The 12,500-nt window shown below is 42.7% G+C and overlaps 1 protein-coding gene across 1 annotated transcript in view; it reads left to right on the forward strand.

The window, feature by feature from the left end:
- Positions 1-8,172, forward strand: part of LOC105361650 (protein trachealess-like) — a 253,050-nt gene extending 244,878 nt beyond the window's left edge. The window contains exons 12-16 of the mRNA XM_011498900.1: positions 2,797-2,944; positions 3,435-3,559; positions 6,143-6,525; positions 6,846-7,514; positions 7,545-8,172. Of these exons, the coding sequence (XP_011497202.1) occupies positions 2,797-2,944; positions 3,435-3,559; positions 6,143-6,525; positions 6,846-7,514; positions 7,545-7,832 (1,613 nt within the window). The 3' untranslated portion in view covers positions 7,833-8,172. The remainder of the gene's footprint in view (positions 1-2,796; positions 2,945-3,434; positions 3,560-6,142; positions 6,526-6,845; positions 7,515-7,544) is intronic.
- The last annotated feature ends 4,328 nt before the right edge of the window (positions 8,173-12,500 follow it).

A 12,500-nucleotide genomic window follows, 5' to 3' on the forward strand; every position in this document is an offset into this window, starting at 1 on the left:
CAATCCCCAATCCCCAATCCCCAATCCCCAATCCCCTCCCCACCGCTGCACTTTCGCCGACGTGCCGAGCGGCGCGAAATGAACGCGGCCGGAGGGATGGCGAGGGCCGCGTATCGCGGCAAGAGGGGCAGGGAAAGCTGACTGGCTGGATAAGCTAGCGCCTATCCTCAGTGAAAGTCTTTCATATTTCACTGGCAATGGCTGCTTAATGGCGAATGGCCCAAGCAGTTGCTCACTGACGCCGCTAAATATGACTTGATACGCTGATGCGTTCCTGTCATTATCAAGCAGTCATTGTTTTAGGAAGTTTGATGAATTTTTATCAAGGCTATGCACCAATTTGTTAGATCAGTGCTAATCCTCCTATTCGTGTATGGAGCCTCGTAATTTTATGGACTTTATAAGGGTAAGCAAGTAATAGATGTGATGCGCTCTACTTCGTCTATTAACTAATTACATCTAACGAACAAAATTCTTGTTAATGATTGATATATATATATATATATATATATATATATATATAAATTTTTCTAATTATTCAATGCGTATGTTCTTTTGTTTCACGATGATTGTGACTTCATTGGGACAATCCAATGATTTTAAGTACTGATCGTTGCTGTGTGCAATGGAGGCTTTGAAACTAATAGAATTACAATATAACCATCCGAATGGATAATATTTGTCTACCGAATGATAATATTTTTTTTTTCTTTTTAACGGAAATATTAAGTGAACATGTATATGACTAATGAAGTAAAATCAATGCTTTGCAATCCTTGAATGCTGTGAATTATGAACTTCAAATAATTTTTCAATGTTATCAGAGCATTATCATTAATAAATTCTATTTATTGCAGGGGAAAAAAAAAGAAAGAAATTCACCTGAATATTTAGATACAATATTGCAAATGAAAAAAAAAAATCACTCAATTAACGAGCCGAAATAGATAAACTTATAGATAGATGAAGTATAATAGTCAATGATAAATAGACGATAAATAATTATGAATTCAAGTATAATTCAAGGAACGTGAAAGCAGACTTACGTTTTATGTGTTTTGTAGTGAAGTTAAAACATTATTAGATTTTTGTGCCTAATTTGAATTCAGTACGAATGCTTTGGCTGACCTCTGCCTTGAATGTATTTCTTGATATAGTGAATAATCCATTCTACAAGAATTAAATGAAATTGTCCTTTTGCGAAATATTTACATACAACGAATATCGCGACTCACATTGAAACAGCACGACTAACGCGAAATTTATTTAAAAAGTAAATGTAAAGTTGAAATGAAATAAATTATTCTTGAATAATGACTCGATCGCGCATATTTATTATTCGCCAACGGAATATTTTTGGTATTCCCCCCCCCCCACCACCACCATTTTTTTTTAATTTCATTTTTTTTTGTTTTTTTGTTTTTGTTATTGTTTTTTCTGTTTTTGTTTTTGTTTGTTTGTTTGTTTGTTTTTTCTGTTTTTGTTTTTGTTTGTTTGTTTGTTTGTTTTTTCTGTTTTTGTTTTTGTTTGTTTGTTTGTTTGTTTGTTTGTTTGTTTGTGCGCGCGTGTGTGTATTTTAAAGCATTTTTAAATTAATCAGAGCCTCATTCAAAAGGAGCAATTCCAAATGAAATGGACTCTCCTATTTTACTACAAAGCAAGCGATCGATTTCTCCGCACGACCTATTTATATGTTCTACCTCGTTACAAGAGATATTAGAAGAAGATAAAACACCTCGGCAAAATTAATATGTTCTTTATTCACCGACAACTATCTAAAATTTTTGAGAGACGCAACTTATCAAGCGCTTTAGCCTCGGGACAGTAAAAAGAGTCGGGCGAGCCATTGCAGTCAAATGTCGAAGGCGGCTCAGCTTATGCCTGTGGTGCGTCGACTGATAAGTGGTGGGGGTAAAGAAGGTGGGTCCTCCAGAGGTATCGAATTTCTCATCCCTTTAACGTCCCTCCGCACCAATCCCTCCGCGTTCCACTCCTTTCTTCATATTTGCCTCGTCCTCTTCCGCCCTCTCTATCACCGTGTACCACCAGGGCGACCGATCGGCCACACACTCTCCTCGCTCTTCTCGCTCTCCTAGCTCTCCTTCCGCCACACTGAAACTTTACGCTACTCATCTCCTCTTTCTTCGATCGCTTCAGCTCCCGGCTTATCCTCATCGATCTCGTTCGCTTCGGTTCCAATGGACTCCATGCTTGGCGGTCCACTATCATTTCCTCGTGGAACATTTATATCTCTCTTTTAATTTTTTTTTCTCTCTTTTTTTTTTTTTATTAACCCCTAGATAATCAAGCCACTACTTTAGCAGGGCTTCTTTCTATTTCCTAGCCGATGGATATTTTCTCGTTTTTAACAATGATAAATGCGCATTAGATCTGTCACGCAAAGCTCGATTTACTTCGAAATGCTTTGTGGAAGCATTTTTTATTTGTGCGCAAACATTATAAATGGTACAACGGTTCCTTCAAAGCATTCTCGTAACAAGTAATGCGTATCGTGAGCTAGCGACCAACGCCATCACATTACCCTTTAATTACAGAAACCGAATCGAAGCGTGTTGACTTAATCGGACAGGCGTGAGAGATTTATTTTTTATTATTTTATCTTTCATTTTCTTTTGTTTTTGCATTTGTTTTTCTTATGTATTGTTTAAAAAAGCACGATAATTATGAATATCAATTATTGAAGAGGAACAAATATTTACGAGCTCTCTGTATATTTTTATATAAAGCGTGTGACATTCTGAAAGTGCATATAAATATTCTTTTTGTTTATTTCAGTGATCCATAAGGGACAAGTACTAACGCATTATTACCGACTGATGAATAAAAGTGGTGGTTACACGTGGTTGCAGACCTGCGCGACAGTCGTATGCAACACTAAAAATGCCGAAGAACAGAATATTATTTGCGTCAACTACGTTATTAGGTCTGTAATTATTAATAATCAATAATTATTAATACGAGTAATTATTAATCAATGGCATTTCGTGCATGTTTGTACAAATCAACTTGAGATATAAGACACGATAATTCTTTTGAGGATATTTAATGTATAATGAATGTATGATATTATAAAGCCGTCTCTTGTTCCTCTTTGTAATTTTCTGATTATGCGCGGGATGTGAAGTTAACTTGATACTTTGGAAAAACTCATACTTCGTATTCACAAATTATATCTAAAATAATACCAATTATCGAGATTACGAAATCTATATTTGTATTCATTATCAAGTTCATTATCGCTTATGCAGCCCAACGATAATTGTTGATATATCCAAGATTCCATACAAGATCCCATGAGAATTCGTTCATTAATAAACGATTATGGAGGCTGCAGCGCAGGGCAATCTCGCAACAAACTCATAAGCAATATTATATATTACTAATAGGATATACTATTATTGAAATGGTTTCAGTGGTCGCGAGTACGCCAACTTGATCATGGATTGTTGCCAACTCGAGGATGGCGTTACAGGCGTCAAGCGTGAAGACGCCGCGGGCAACGATCCCGAAAATGGTTCGCCCGACGCCGATAGAGGAGGTGAGATGACATTATTATCATTATTATTTATAATTTTGAGCTTTACATATTAGCCAGTCTCGCGAGCCAAACTCGCGATTGCCAATAATTGCGAATAGGTGTGTCGAGATAACTAAATGACAACATCCCTTTATTAATTGTTCATATAAATTATTTTTCTAAACTTAAGACTTTTTGTCGGCTTTTTTCTTTTCATGAAATAGCTACTTTTGACAATTGCGTTTTATTGCAAGTTGTGCAAACTTGCGATAATTTGTCCAGCACTTGATATGAGCGCAAACGCAGAATAAATAATGTCTAAAATTTAATATTGAATCCACATCCGCTTCGACAATGTGTTTTTATAAATATTATAAACGAAATTACACAATACGCGATTTTATAAGAAAAATTCACGGATCAATACTGCCGAAAGATCATATGTATAGTTTGAAACTACTGGGAATGTAAAAGTTGAAGAGATTTACCAAGATTTAATAAAGGGATAATTGTGATTTTGGTCATTACATACGCTCGACACACGTAATAACTTTACAGTTCTCGATCTTCTTTTGCTTTGATAAATTGCTCGACGATATTTCTTCCTACTACAATGCGTGAAAAGTAGCTTTGATCGAACGTAGTGCTTAATCATTGCTTTCCAGTTCGACATTAAGCTACATTTAAACAGCGAGCGACCTATTTGGAATGATTTCTATTCCAACAATGTTAAAACCTCGGTAATTCTTTTAGAATGTAGAACCAAGTTCGTGGTATTTATCTTTAATAGATAGTTCAAAAACGGTAAAAAATAAAAAATCACAGAACGTGCGACGTAAAAAGAAAACTTTAATAGTTTCGAAGATATACCAGTAAATTTGAACTATTCTACTACTAACAATCTGTAGGTCAACAAATTTCTATTTAAATTATTAATGTTTAATATATAATTACACACACGCACGCACACACACACACACACACATATATAGGGATAAATGATGAATTGAATTTGTAGAATCAGTGTTATAATTATTGAGGACAGTCTACTTTTGCGATACACTTATTCCCGATAAAAATTTTTACTCATAAAATTCTTCATACAACCGACGTCGCAAGAGCTCTTGAAATACATTTATACTTTTCAAAAGACTGTTTCACCCACGTTCAAGCATGTAAAGGAGACAAATACGGGATGAAGCGAATGACAATGGGTGACGGATGAAAAATCGAGCTAGTGTTTCCGAGATGGCAGCGGATGCGTCGCGACGCTTGAATAGCAGCCGCAAGGGCGTCCAAGTTCTCAAGCCGTACGACAAACATCGAATTCCATCGTGTCCACGCGCAATGTCACGATAAAAAGACACACAGAGAGACACAGAGAGACACAGAGAGACAGACAGACAGACAGACAAACAGAGACAACGAGTCGGTAATGTCCAGAGGGCAATGAAAAGCCGCCGCGGTAATGTCGCCCCACTCCTTTGTCGAGAATTACCATATGAAGACGGCCGCTGACTCAAAGAGCGAGTTGTATCGATTTACATTGCGCTCACTTTTCTAGTTTTATAATTTAAGCAGTAGCCTTGGCTAGAGAAAATCTTAATATAGGACATAACAGCATCAAAAGCACATTAATATTTGAAATTTATTATTTAACATTTATATGTGTATTTATTATGGTAGAATTGAAGACAAATCGAAAATGACTGAGTACCCCTAGTTATGATTATTGTTTATGTCTTTATGGCTTTCTCTCTCTCTCTCTATCTCTCTCTCTCTCTCTCTCTCTCTCTCTCTCTCTCTCTGTGTGTGTATATTCAATCACATATAAGTACCTTATAAGTATCCTTATTTAATTAATTACCAGAAACAGCTCTTGATACTGAAACTTATTTTTATAATAATCGAGGATCAGTACTTTTTATAACTTTACATACGCGCGCGCATACGCACAGAGTGGGATGAGAGAGAGAGAGAGAGAGAGAAAATTTTATTTCAAACAATGATGATAGTTATAATTATAATAAAACTCTTGAATTTCTTAACCAATAATTGGATAAAAAAAGTTCTGATACTTGAGCAAAATATATCAAATTATTTATAAAAAGCCTAAATATAATATAACTACAAATTCTATGACTATTTCAATATTGCTTTCAAAATTTTTGTTCGAATAATTATTTGATTTCACCGCTTTCATAATGCGCACTGAAATTCTATATTTTAAGAATTATATATTTAAAATAATGACATTTCAAATTAAATTGAATCGCATAATTTAGAAGCCTTTTTGCACGAAAAACCGATCATTTTGAAAAGCTTCGTAAAGAATAATTTGTAAATGATTGTATACACTTGTATGTTTATACGAAACATCAAAGAGTAAATTGAAATGCACGATGCAAAAACAATGAGTTATTTATTCGTTAATTGTGCATCAAGCCTGCGATGGAGCGGCTGATAAATTCAGTGAAAATCCGATCGAATTGAAAAAAATGTATGAAAAACGACGAGTTGCGCGAAAGGAATGATACCGATATCAAGATAAATTTTGAAAAATCTCATTATTTATGCAGCGATTGTGAATGTTTTACCTTCCAGAAGGTCGAAATAGCGGTGGCCCGACGAATCAACATCCGGAACATCCGCAACATCCGCACCGCTCGCCACCCGAGGATCGCGACGAGACGCGAGGCTCGGAGACGGATGTGCCAGGGCGGGGCGGTCGACACCACGACAACGTCGTTGCCCAGCTCCAACAACAAGATCCCCAAGCTACGACGTCGAAACTCAATCAGCGCGGCTCCAAGCGGAAGCTCGCGGTCGCACCCGAAGACGAGAGCAGCTCTGGGGACGAGGAGGAGGACGAAGAGCCGACGATGAAGTCAGCAACGGCCAACGGTCGAAGCCTAGCGCTCAGCCCAGCCTCGTCCAGCCACTCCGTGCCAACCAGCGACCAGCTCTTGAGGACCGGCAGTCCGAAGGTGAGCCAAGCCGAACGGCCCACCAGTTTATTAATCAATGTAAGCAAGTTACGCGTCTTACTTTTATCTCGTGCATTTTGAGACGGCCTTGGTGGAGCTACGATTCCGTTACAATTAGACCCGCCATTATTAAGATTCATTCGACGTTTTCACGTGATTTCACTCGAGCGCTGAAACGTTAGAAATAATGCGTCGACGTACGGGTCGATAGTTTTAGAAAGAAATTGATGAAGACCCATTTAGGGGGCCTTAACGGACGCGATGAACTTAACGAGATCTCGACTTGAGATGCTTATTGAAAATTGACGGACATGCGACAGGTACGACGGACCGAGGATCTGACCGAAGTCCACCACGGAGCGGCGACGGGTGGTGCATCGGGCGCCTCCGTGAAGGACCTAGAGCAAGCGATGTCGAAGCACCTACCGGGGGCGGTCCTCGCCAAGGCCGACTCCCCTGCCCTCCATCAACCCACGGACTTCAGCACGGACGCTCTGCTTAAGCAACAGCAGCAAAAGTCGACGATACAGTGGATCGGAGCGCATCATCACCTCGGGCATTTGAGTCCTCAACAGTCGACGGGCGGTCTGCCTGCTTCGGCTCTCCTTCGTCAGCTTTACGCCAATCGCGAGAGCGTCATTCGGGCGAACGTACACGGAATCACGTCGGGCAGCGGTGCCACGGGCCGTGCCCCGTCCGCGGGCGGCTACTACACCGGTGCCGAGAACTCGCAGGCGGGTCCATTGCCGACACCGCCGGGCTCCGAGGGCTCTTCGACCTACGGCGAGCATCAGTTCGCCCTCGCGACCCACGGACAAAAGGTTTCCGGCGCCGATGCCTTTACCAGCCTCGTCTCGTCCTACACGTCGACGGCCACCGGCTATGCCCTCGACTACCACTCGGCCATGACGCCACCCTCGTCCGTCTCACCCCGCGACAAACAGCAACAGCACCAACAGCAACAGCAACAGCAACAGCAACAGCAGCAGCACCAACAACAACAGCAACAGCAGCAACAGCAGCAGCAACAGCAACAGCAGCTCACGGTGAACAGTTACGAAGCCGCGGTTTACGGTGACCCCGTGCTGCGACATCAGTACGAGCCAGCCCAGCCCCTGCCCCTGAAGCCCCAGGTCTACTCGGCCGTGCATCCAAGTGCCCTGGACGCAGCCGCGGCCTATGCCACAGCGAGCCTCGCCGCTGAACAGCCGCAATTCTATCACCATCCGGCGGCCGGGGCCGGTTTCCACCTCTACCACCCCTCCAACAAAACAGCCAGCAGCGGCTGGTACAGCTCGGCCTCCTAGTGGCGAGATCTCGCCGGCCGCTTTGAGACGCGTACTTAACTCGTCCGAGACGTTTTTCCAACCTTGGCCGCGCACCGCGCGCTTGTCGCCTCACCCTCGAGTCGAAAACTCTTCGCGGCTACGTCTGCGACATACGCTGGCAGGATTTTCGTAAGGCGATTCAAAGGGACGTCACGGGCTTCACGGGTCATGGTGTTCGGAGGTGTCAGCTGGATTTTTAAAATGTCAGCGGAGCCCTCGCGCTCCTGTCACTTTGTAAATTATAGGGGCTCGTCTTTCGTTGCCTCTTTGTCATAGGACTGAGCTGCTGGAAGAGATAAGGAAGCGGATGAGTGGTGACGAGTCGAGACGGGTTGGAGGAGGTAAGGGTGGGTTGGGATAGGGGGATGCGGATACGGGGTAGAGGGTAGGGTATAGGGGGTCGGATGTGTGTGTGTGGGGTGGGGAGGAGGAGGAGGGGGGGGGGGGGGGGGGGGGGGGGGGGGGGGGGGGGGGGGGGGGGGGGGGGGGGGGGGGGGGGGGGGGGGGGGGGGGGGGGGGGGGGGGGGGGGGGGGGGGGGGGGGGGGGGGGGGGGGGGGGGGGGGGGGGGGGGGGGGGGGGGGGGGGGGGGGGGGGGGGGGGGGGGGGGGGGGGGGGGGGGGGGGGGGGGGGGGGGGGGGGGGGGGGGGGGGGGGGGGGGGGGGGGGGGGGGGGGGGGGGGGGGGGGGGGGGGGGGGGGGGGGGGGGGGGGGGGGGGGGGGGGGGGGGGGGGGGGGGGGGGGGGGGGGGGGGGGGGGGGGGGGGGGGGGGGGGGGGGGGGGGGGGGGGGGGGGGGGGGGGGGGGGGGGGGGGGGGGGGGGGGGGGGGGGGGGGGGGGGGGGGGGGGGGGGGGGGGGGGGGGGGGGGGGGGGGGGGGGGGGGGGGGGGGGGGGGGGGGGGGGGGGGGGGGGGGGGGGGGGGGGGGGGGGGGGGGGGGGGGGGGGGGGGGGGGGGGGGGGGGGGGGGGGGGGGGTTGAGAGAGGTGCACATTCCTGAAAATGACGCTGTAGTAAAATGTTCCATGCGACAAGAAATAGCAGCGACGTTCAAGCATCTCGTTGCGGGGTGCTGATGTAACTCTCTAATGTCGTCGCCAACGCCAATACTCTTCGCTCACTGCGGACGGAACTTCCGAAGGCAGAAAGACGCGCTTTGATCACGGGCGCTCATAAGATGAGCCAATGTAGCCGTGCTGTTGTAGAATCGATCGCGCGAACCTCAATGGTCGATGGAGTTCGCGAGGCGAATATTCGTGTGATTATGGGTTTGGGACAACTGTGCATTATAATAAAATTTTTTAATTCGTGATTTATGAACAGAGTGTCTGATAAACGTACGGCCGGGCCCACAATACTAGAGCGAATATTACTTAAAGTAAAGTCTGTATGGTATTTGACAGGGATGGACAGCGTCCGAATTTCCGGCTTTCCTTTTCGTCGCAAGCACGATGATTTATTAGAAAAAAATTTGTTGTTATGTAAAAATGAAGAATTACTCGTTACTAATCAATGAAACAAATAACCAATAAGTATTTAATAAAAAAAAAATAATAAATAAATAATAAAAAACAAAACAAAAAAAAAGAAGAAGAAAAAAAAACGACTTATATTACTGTAAGAAATCATGAGCATTAAAAGCTAACACAGAATCGTTTGATTTTTATGATCGATTAAACCATCCCTGAAATGAATTCGTACGTGTTTTGGTATATTTTTTCAAATTTCAACATTTTTCCGGATTATTGGCAATTGGTTGATTGGATATTTCATTGAAATATGACTAAATAGCTCGTGCCGTAATTTGAATAAAATTCGTAATTTGCTTACCCACATTTTGTTAAATAATCATTATATGAAATTTTATTTTTTAATATTATTTTTTTTTTTTATTTCTTTTATTTATTTATTTTTTTTTTTTTTTTATTATTATTATTTTTTTTCTTCATATTACTATGAATAAATGGTTAAAAATGTGGTTGCGCCGTTTAAAAAATATTTGCCTATTTTTCAAATTATGAAAATGTTGATGTACAACATTTCATTATTAAACGGATCACGACTATTTAATGTGTTCTATTAATTAATGTTCAATTAATTAATGTTAATACGTTCTGCTATTATTATATTTTAGAAATACTCGCATTATATTGTTTTATTGAATGGTAAAATTTAGTTGTTAAATTTACGTTTGATTAATAAACTCTTCGACAATATTATTTAATCTAGTATTCGTATCATCGGTATAATAATGAAAGGAATTATCTTGATCTTGCTGCAAATAAACATTCCTTTTTTTGTTTTATAATCTGTTTATAAATACAAGAGATTTTAATGTAAACTATAGTAAGTTTAATTGTTTATATTGTGCTTCATTGAAGCAGAGTAATTTTTTCATCAATATATCATCAAAATCGACATTTATAAAATAAATTTATGTATATATTCAAGTAGATTCGTTAATGGTATAAATACAAATGTCACATTAGAAATGGAAATAATCACACCGAGGGTTGGGAGCTTCTGGCGAAAAATCGCTGTATGCTTATGAGAATACTTTTCGTGGGCTTGTACAAAGAAGACGTAATACTTATGTTGTGACATTAGATGAAAGGATACACAGAAAGAGAGAGAGAGAGAGAGAGAGAGAGAGAGAGAGAGAGAGAGAGAGAGAGAGAGCAGGAGAGCGAGAGAGCGAGCGAGTGAGAGAGAGAGAGAGAGAGAGAGATATTGTATGTCGCATATTACAAAGTAAAACTTGTACGTCTAATCGCTCGTAGTCATATCATGGAAGGTGTCGCCTCGTATAGTAGTGGCAATTCAAAAAGATAGGGCCAGGAAAGTATGCGAAGAAAAATGTCGAGGAAGCTTTTCTCTGTAAATACGTTTGAAGCAGATTGGATGCTCAACCTAATAGTGGCACCCTACGACGAACCCCGAAAGTTACACGAATAAATTCTCTTTTAGACGTATAAATAATCGCGCGCACTTAGGGCATCTTCAGGGCCTTACTTGATCTTAAGTCGAAGTCTACTACTGCTACTACTACTACTACTACTGCTGCTACTACTGCTACTACTACTACTACTACTGCTGCTACTACTGCTACTACTACTACTACTACTGCTGCTACTACTGCTACTACTACTACTACTACTGCTGCTACTACTGCTACTACTACTACTACTACTGCTGCTACTACTGCTACTACTACTACTACTACTGCTGCTACTACTGCTACTACTACTACTACTACTGCTGCTACTACTGCTACTACTACTACTACTACTGCTGCTACTACTGCTACTACTACTACTACTACTGCTGCTACTACTGCTACTACTACTACTACTACTGCTGCTACTACTGCTACTACTACTACTACTACTGCTGCTACTACTGCTACTACTACTACTACTACTGCTGCTACTACTGCTACTACTACTACTACTACTGCTGCTACTACTGCTACTACTACTACTACTACTGCTGCTACTACTACTACTACTACTACTACTACTACTACTATTACTACTACTACTACTACTACCACCACCACTTCTACCACTACTACTACCTTATAAGTGCAATAAAAGAAAAAAGGGACATGCGACTGCGAACGAAGAACTTCTGTATCTCGTGAGTTTCTGATTAGGGGATAGATACTGTGTAGTCCTCATCTTATATCACAAAGTATATCATGTATAATCGATCCTTTAAGATGCAGGAAGCGAAAAAAAAATTAAATTAGCACACGAGCGCAGTGCTACGGGAAGTGTTGTTTACCCTTTCGCGCGCCGCTGCGGTCCTATACATATTGTAAGTAAGCGCTGGGTAGAATTTCTCCTGCATTTACTTCCTAGCTTCAACTTGTCCATTTGGCCTCTTCGAAGGAATCATGTAATTTTAAGAATCAAACGGAGAGGAGAACAATGACGAATCCTACAGCGTGCGCGCGATGTGTGATATAGCGAAGATGAATTATATATTATAAATATTGCATATAAAACTATGTAAGCGATGATTGAACGAACGAGTGAGTGCATGAGAATAGAAAGACAAGCTAAAAAATCGTGAACATAAAAATCTTAAGAATTTAAATGGTCATAAATGAAAAATCAACTAAGTTAGACGCTACACGTGTTATCACACACACACACACACACACATATATATATATATATATATATATATATATATATATATATATATATACTCTCTCTCTCTTATTCTTTATTTTTTTTTTGTTTTGTTTTGTTTTTTTTCTCTGTCTTTGTTGACTTAGCTGTACAGATTAACTTGTTGTGAATGATTTACTTGCACGATTTACGAATGCTAGCACGAAAATGAGCGTAATATGAAGCATATAGGTGCGTTGTCGTCGTCGTCGTCGTCGTCGTCGTCGTCGTCGTCGTCGTCGTCGTCGTCGTCGTCGTCGTCGTCGTCGTCGTCGTCGTCGTCGTCGTCGTCGTCGTCGTCGTCGTCGTCGTCGTCGTCGTCGTCGTCGTCGTCGTCGTCGTCGTCGTCGTCGTCGTCGTCGTCGTCGTCGTCGTCGTCGTCGTCGTCGTCGTCGTCGTCGTCGTCGTCGTCGTCGTCGTCGTCGTCGTCGTCGTCGTCGTCGTCGTCGTCGTCGTCGTCGTCGTCGTCGTCGTC

This window comes from Ceratosolen solmsi, unplaced genomic scaffold (genome assembly GCF_000503995.2).
Source record: "Ceratosolen solmsi marchali unplaced genomic scaffold, CerSol_1.0 scaffold30, whole genome shotgun sequence".
Taxonomy (NCBI): domain Eukaryota; kingdom Metazoa; phylum Arthropoda; class Insecta; order Hymenoptera; family Agaonidae; genus Ceratosolen; species Ceratosolen solmsi.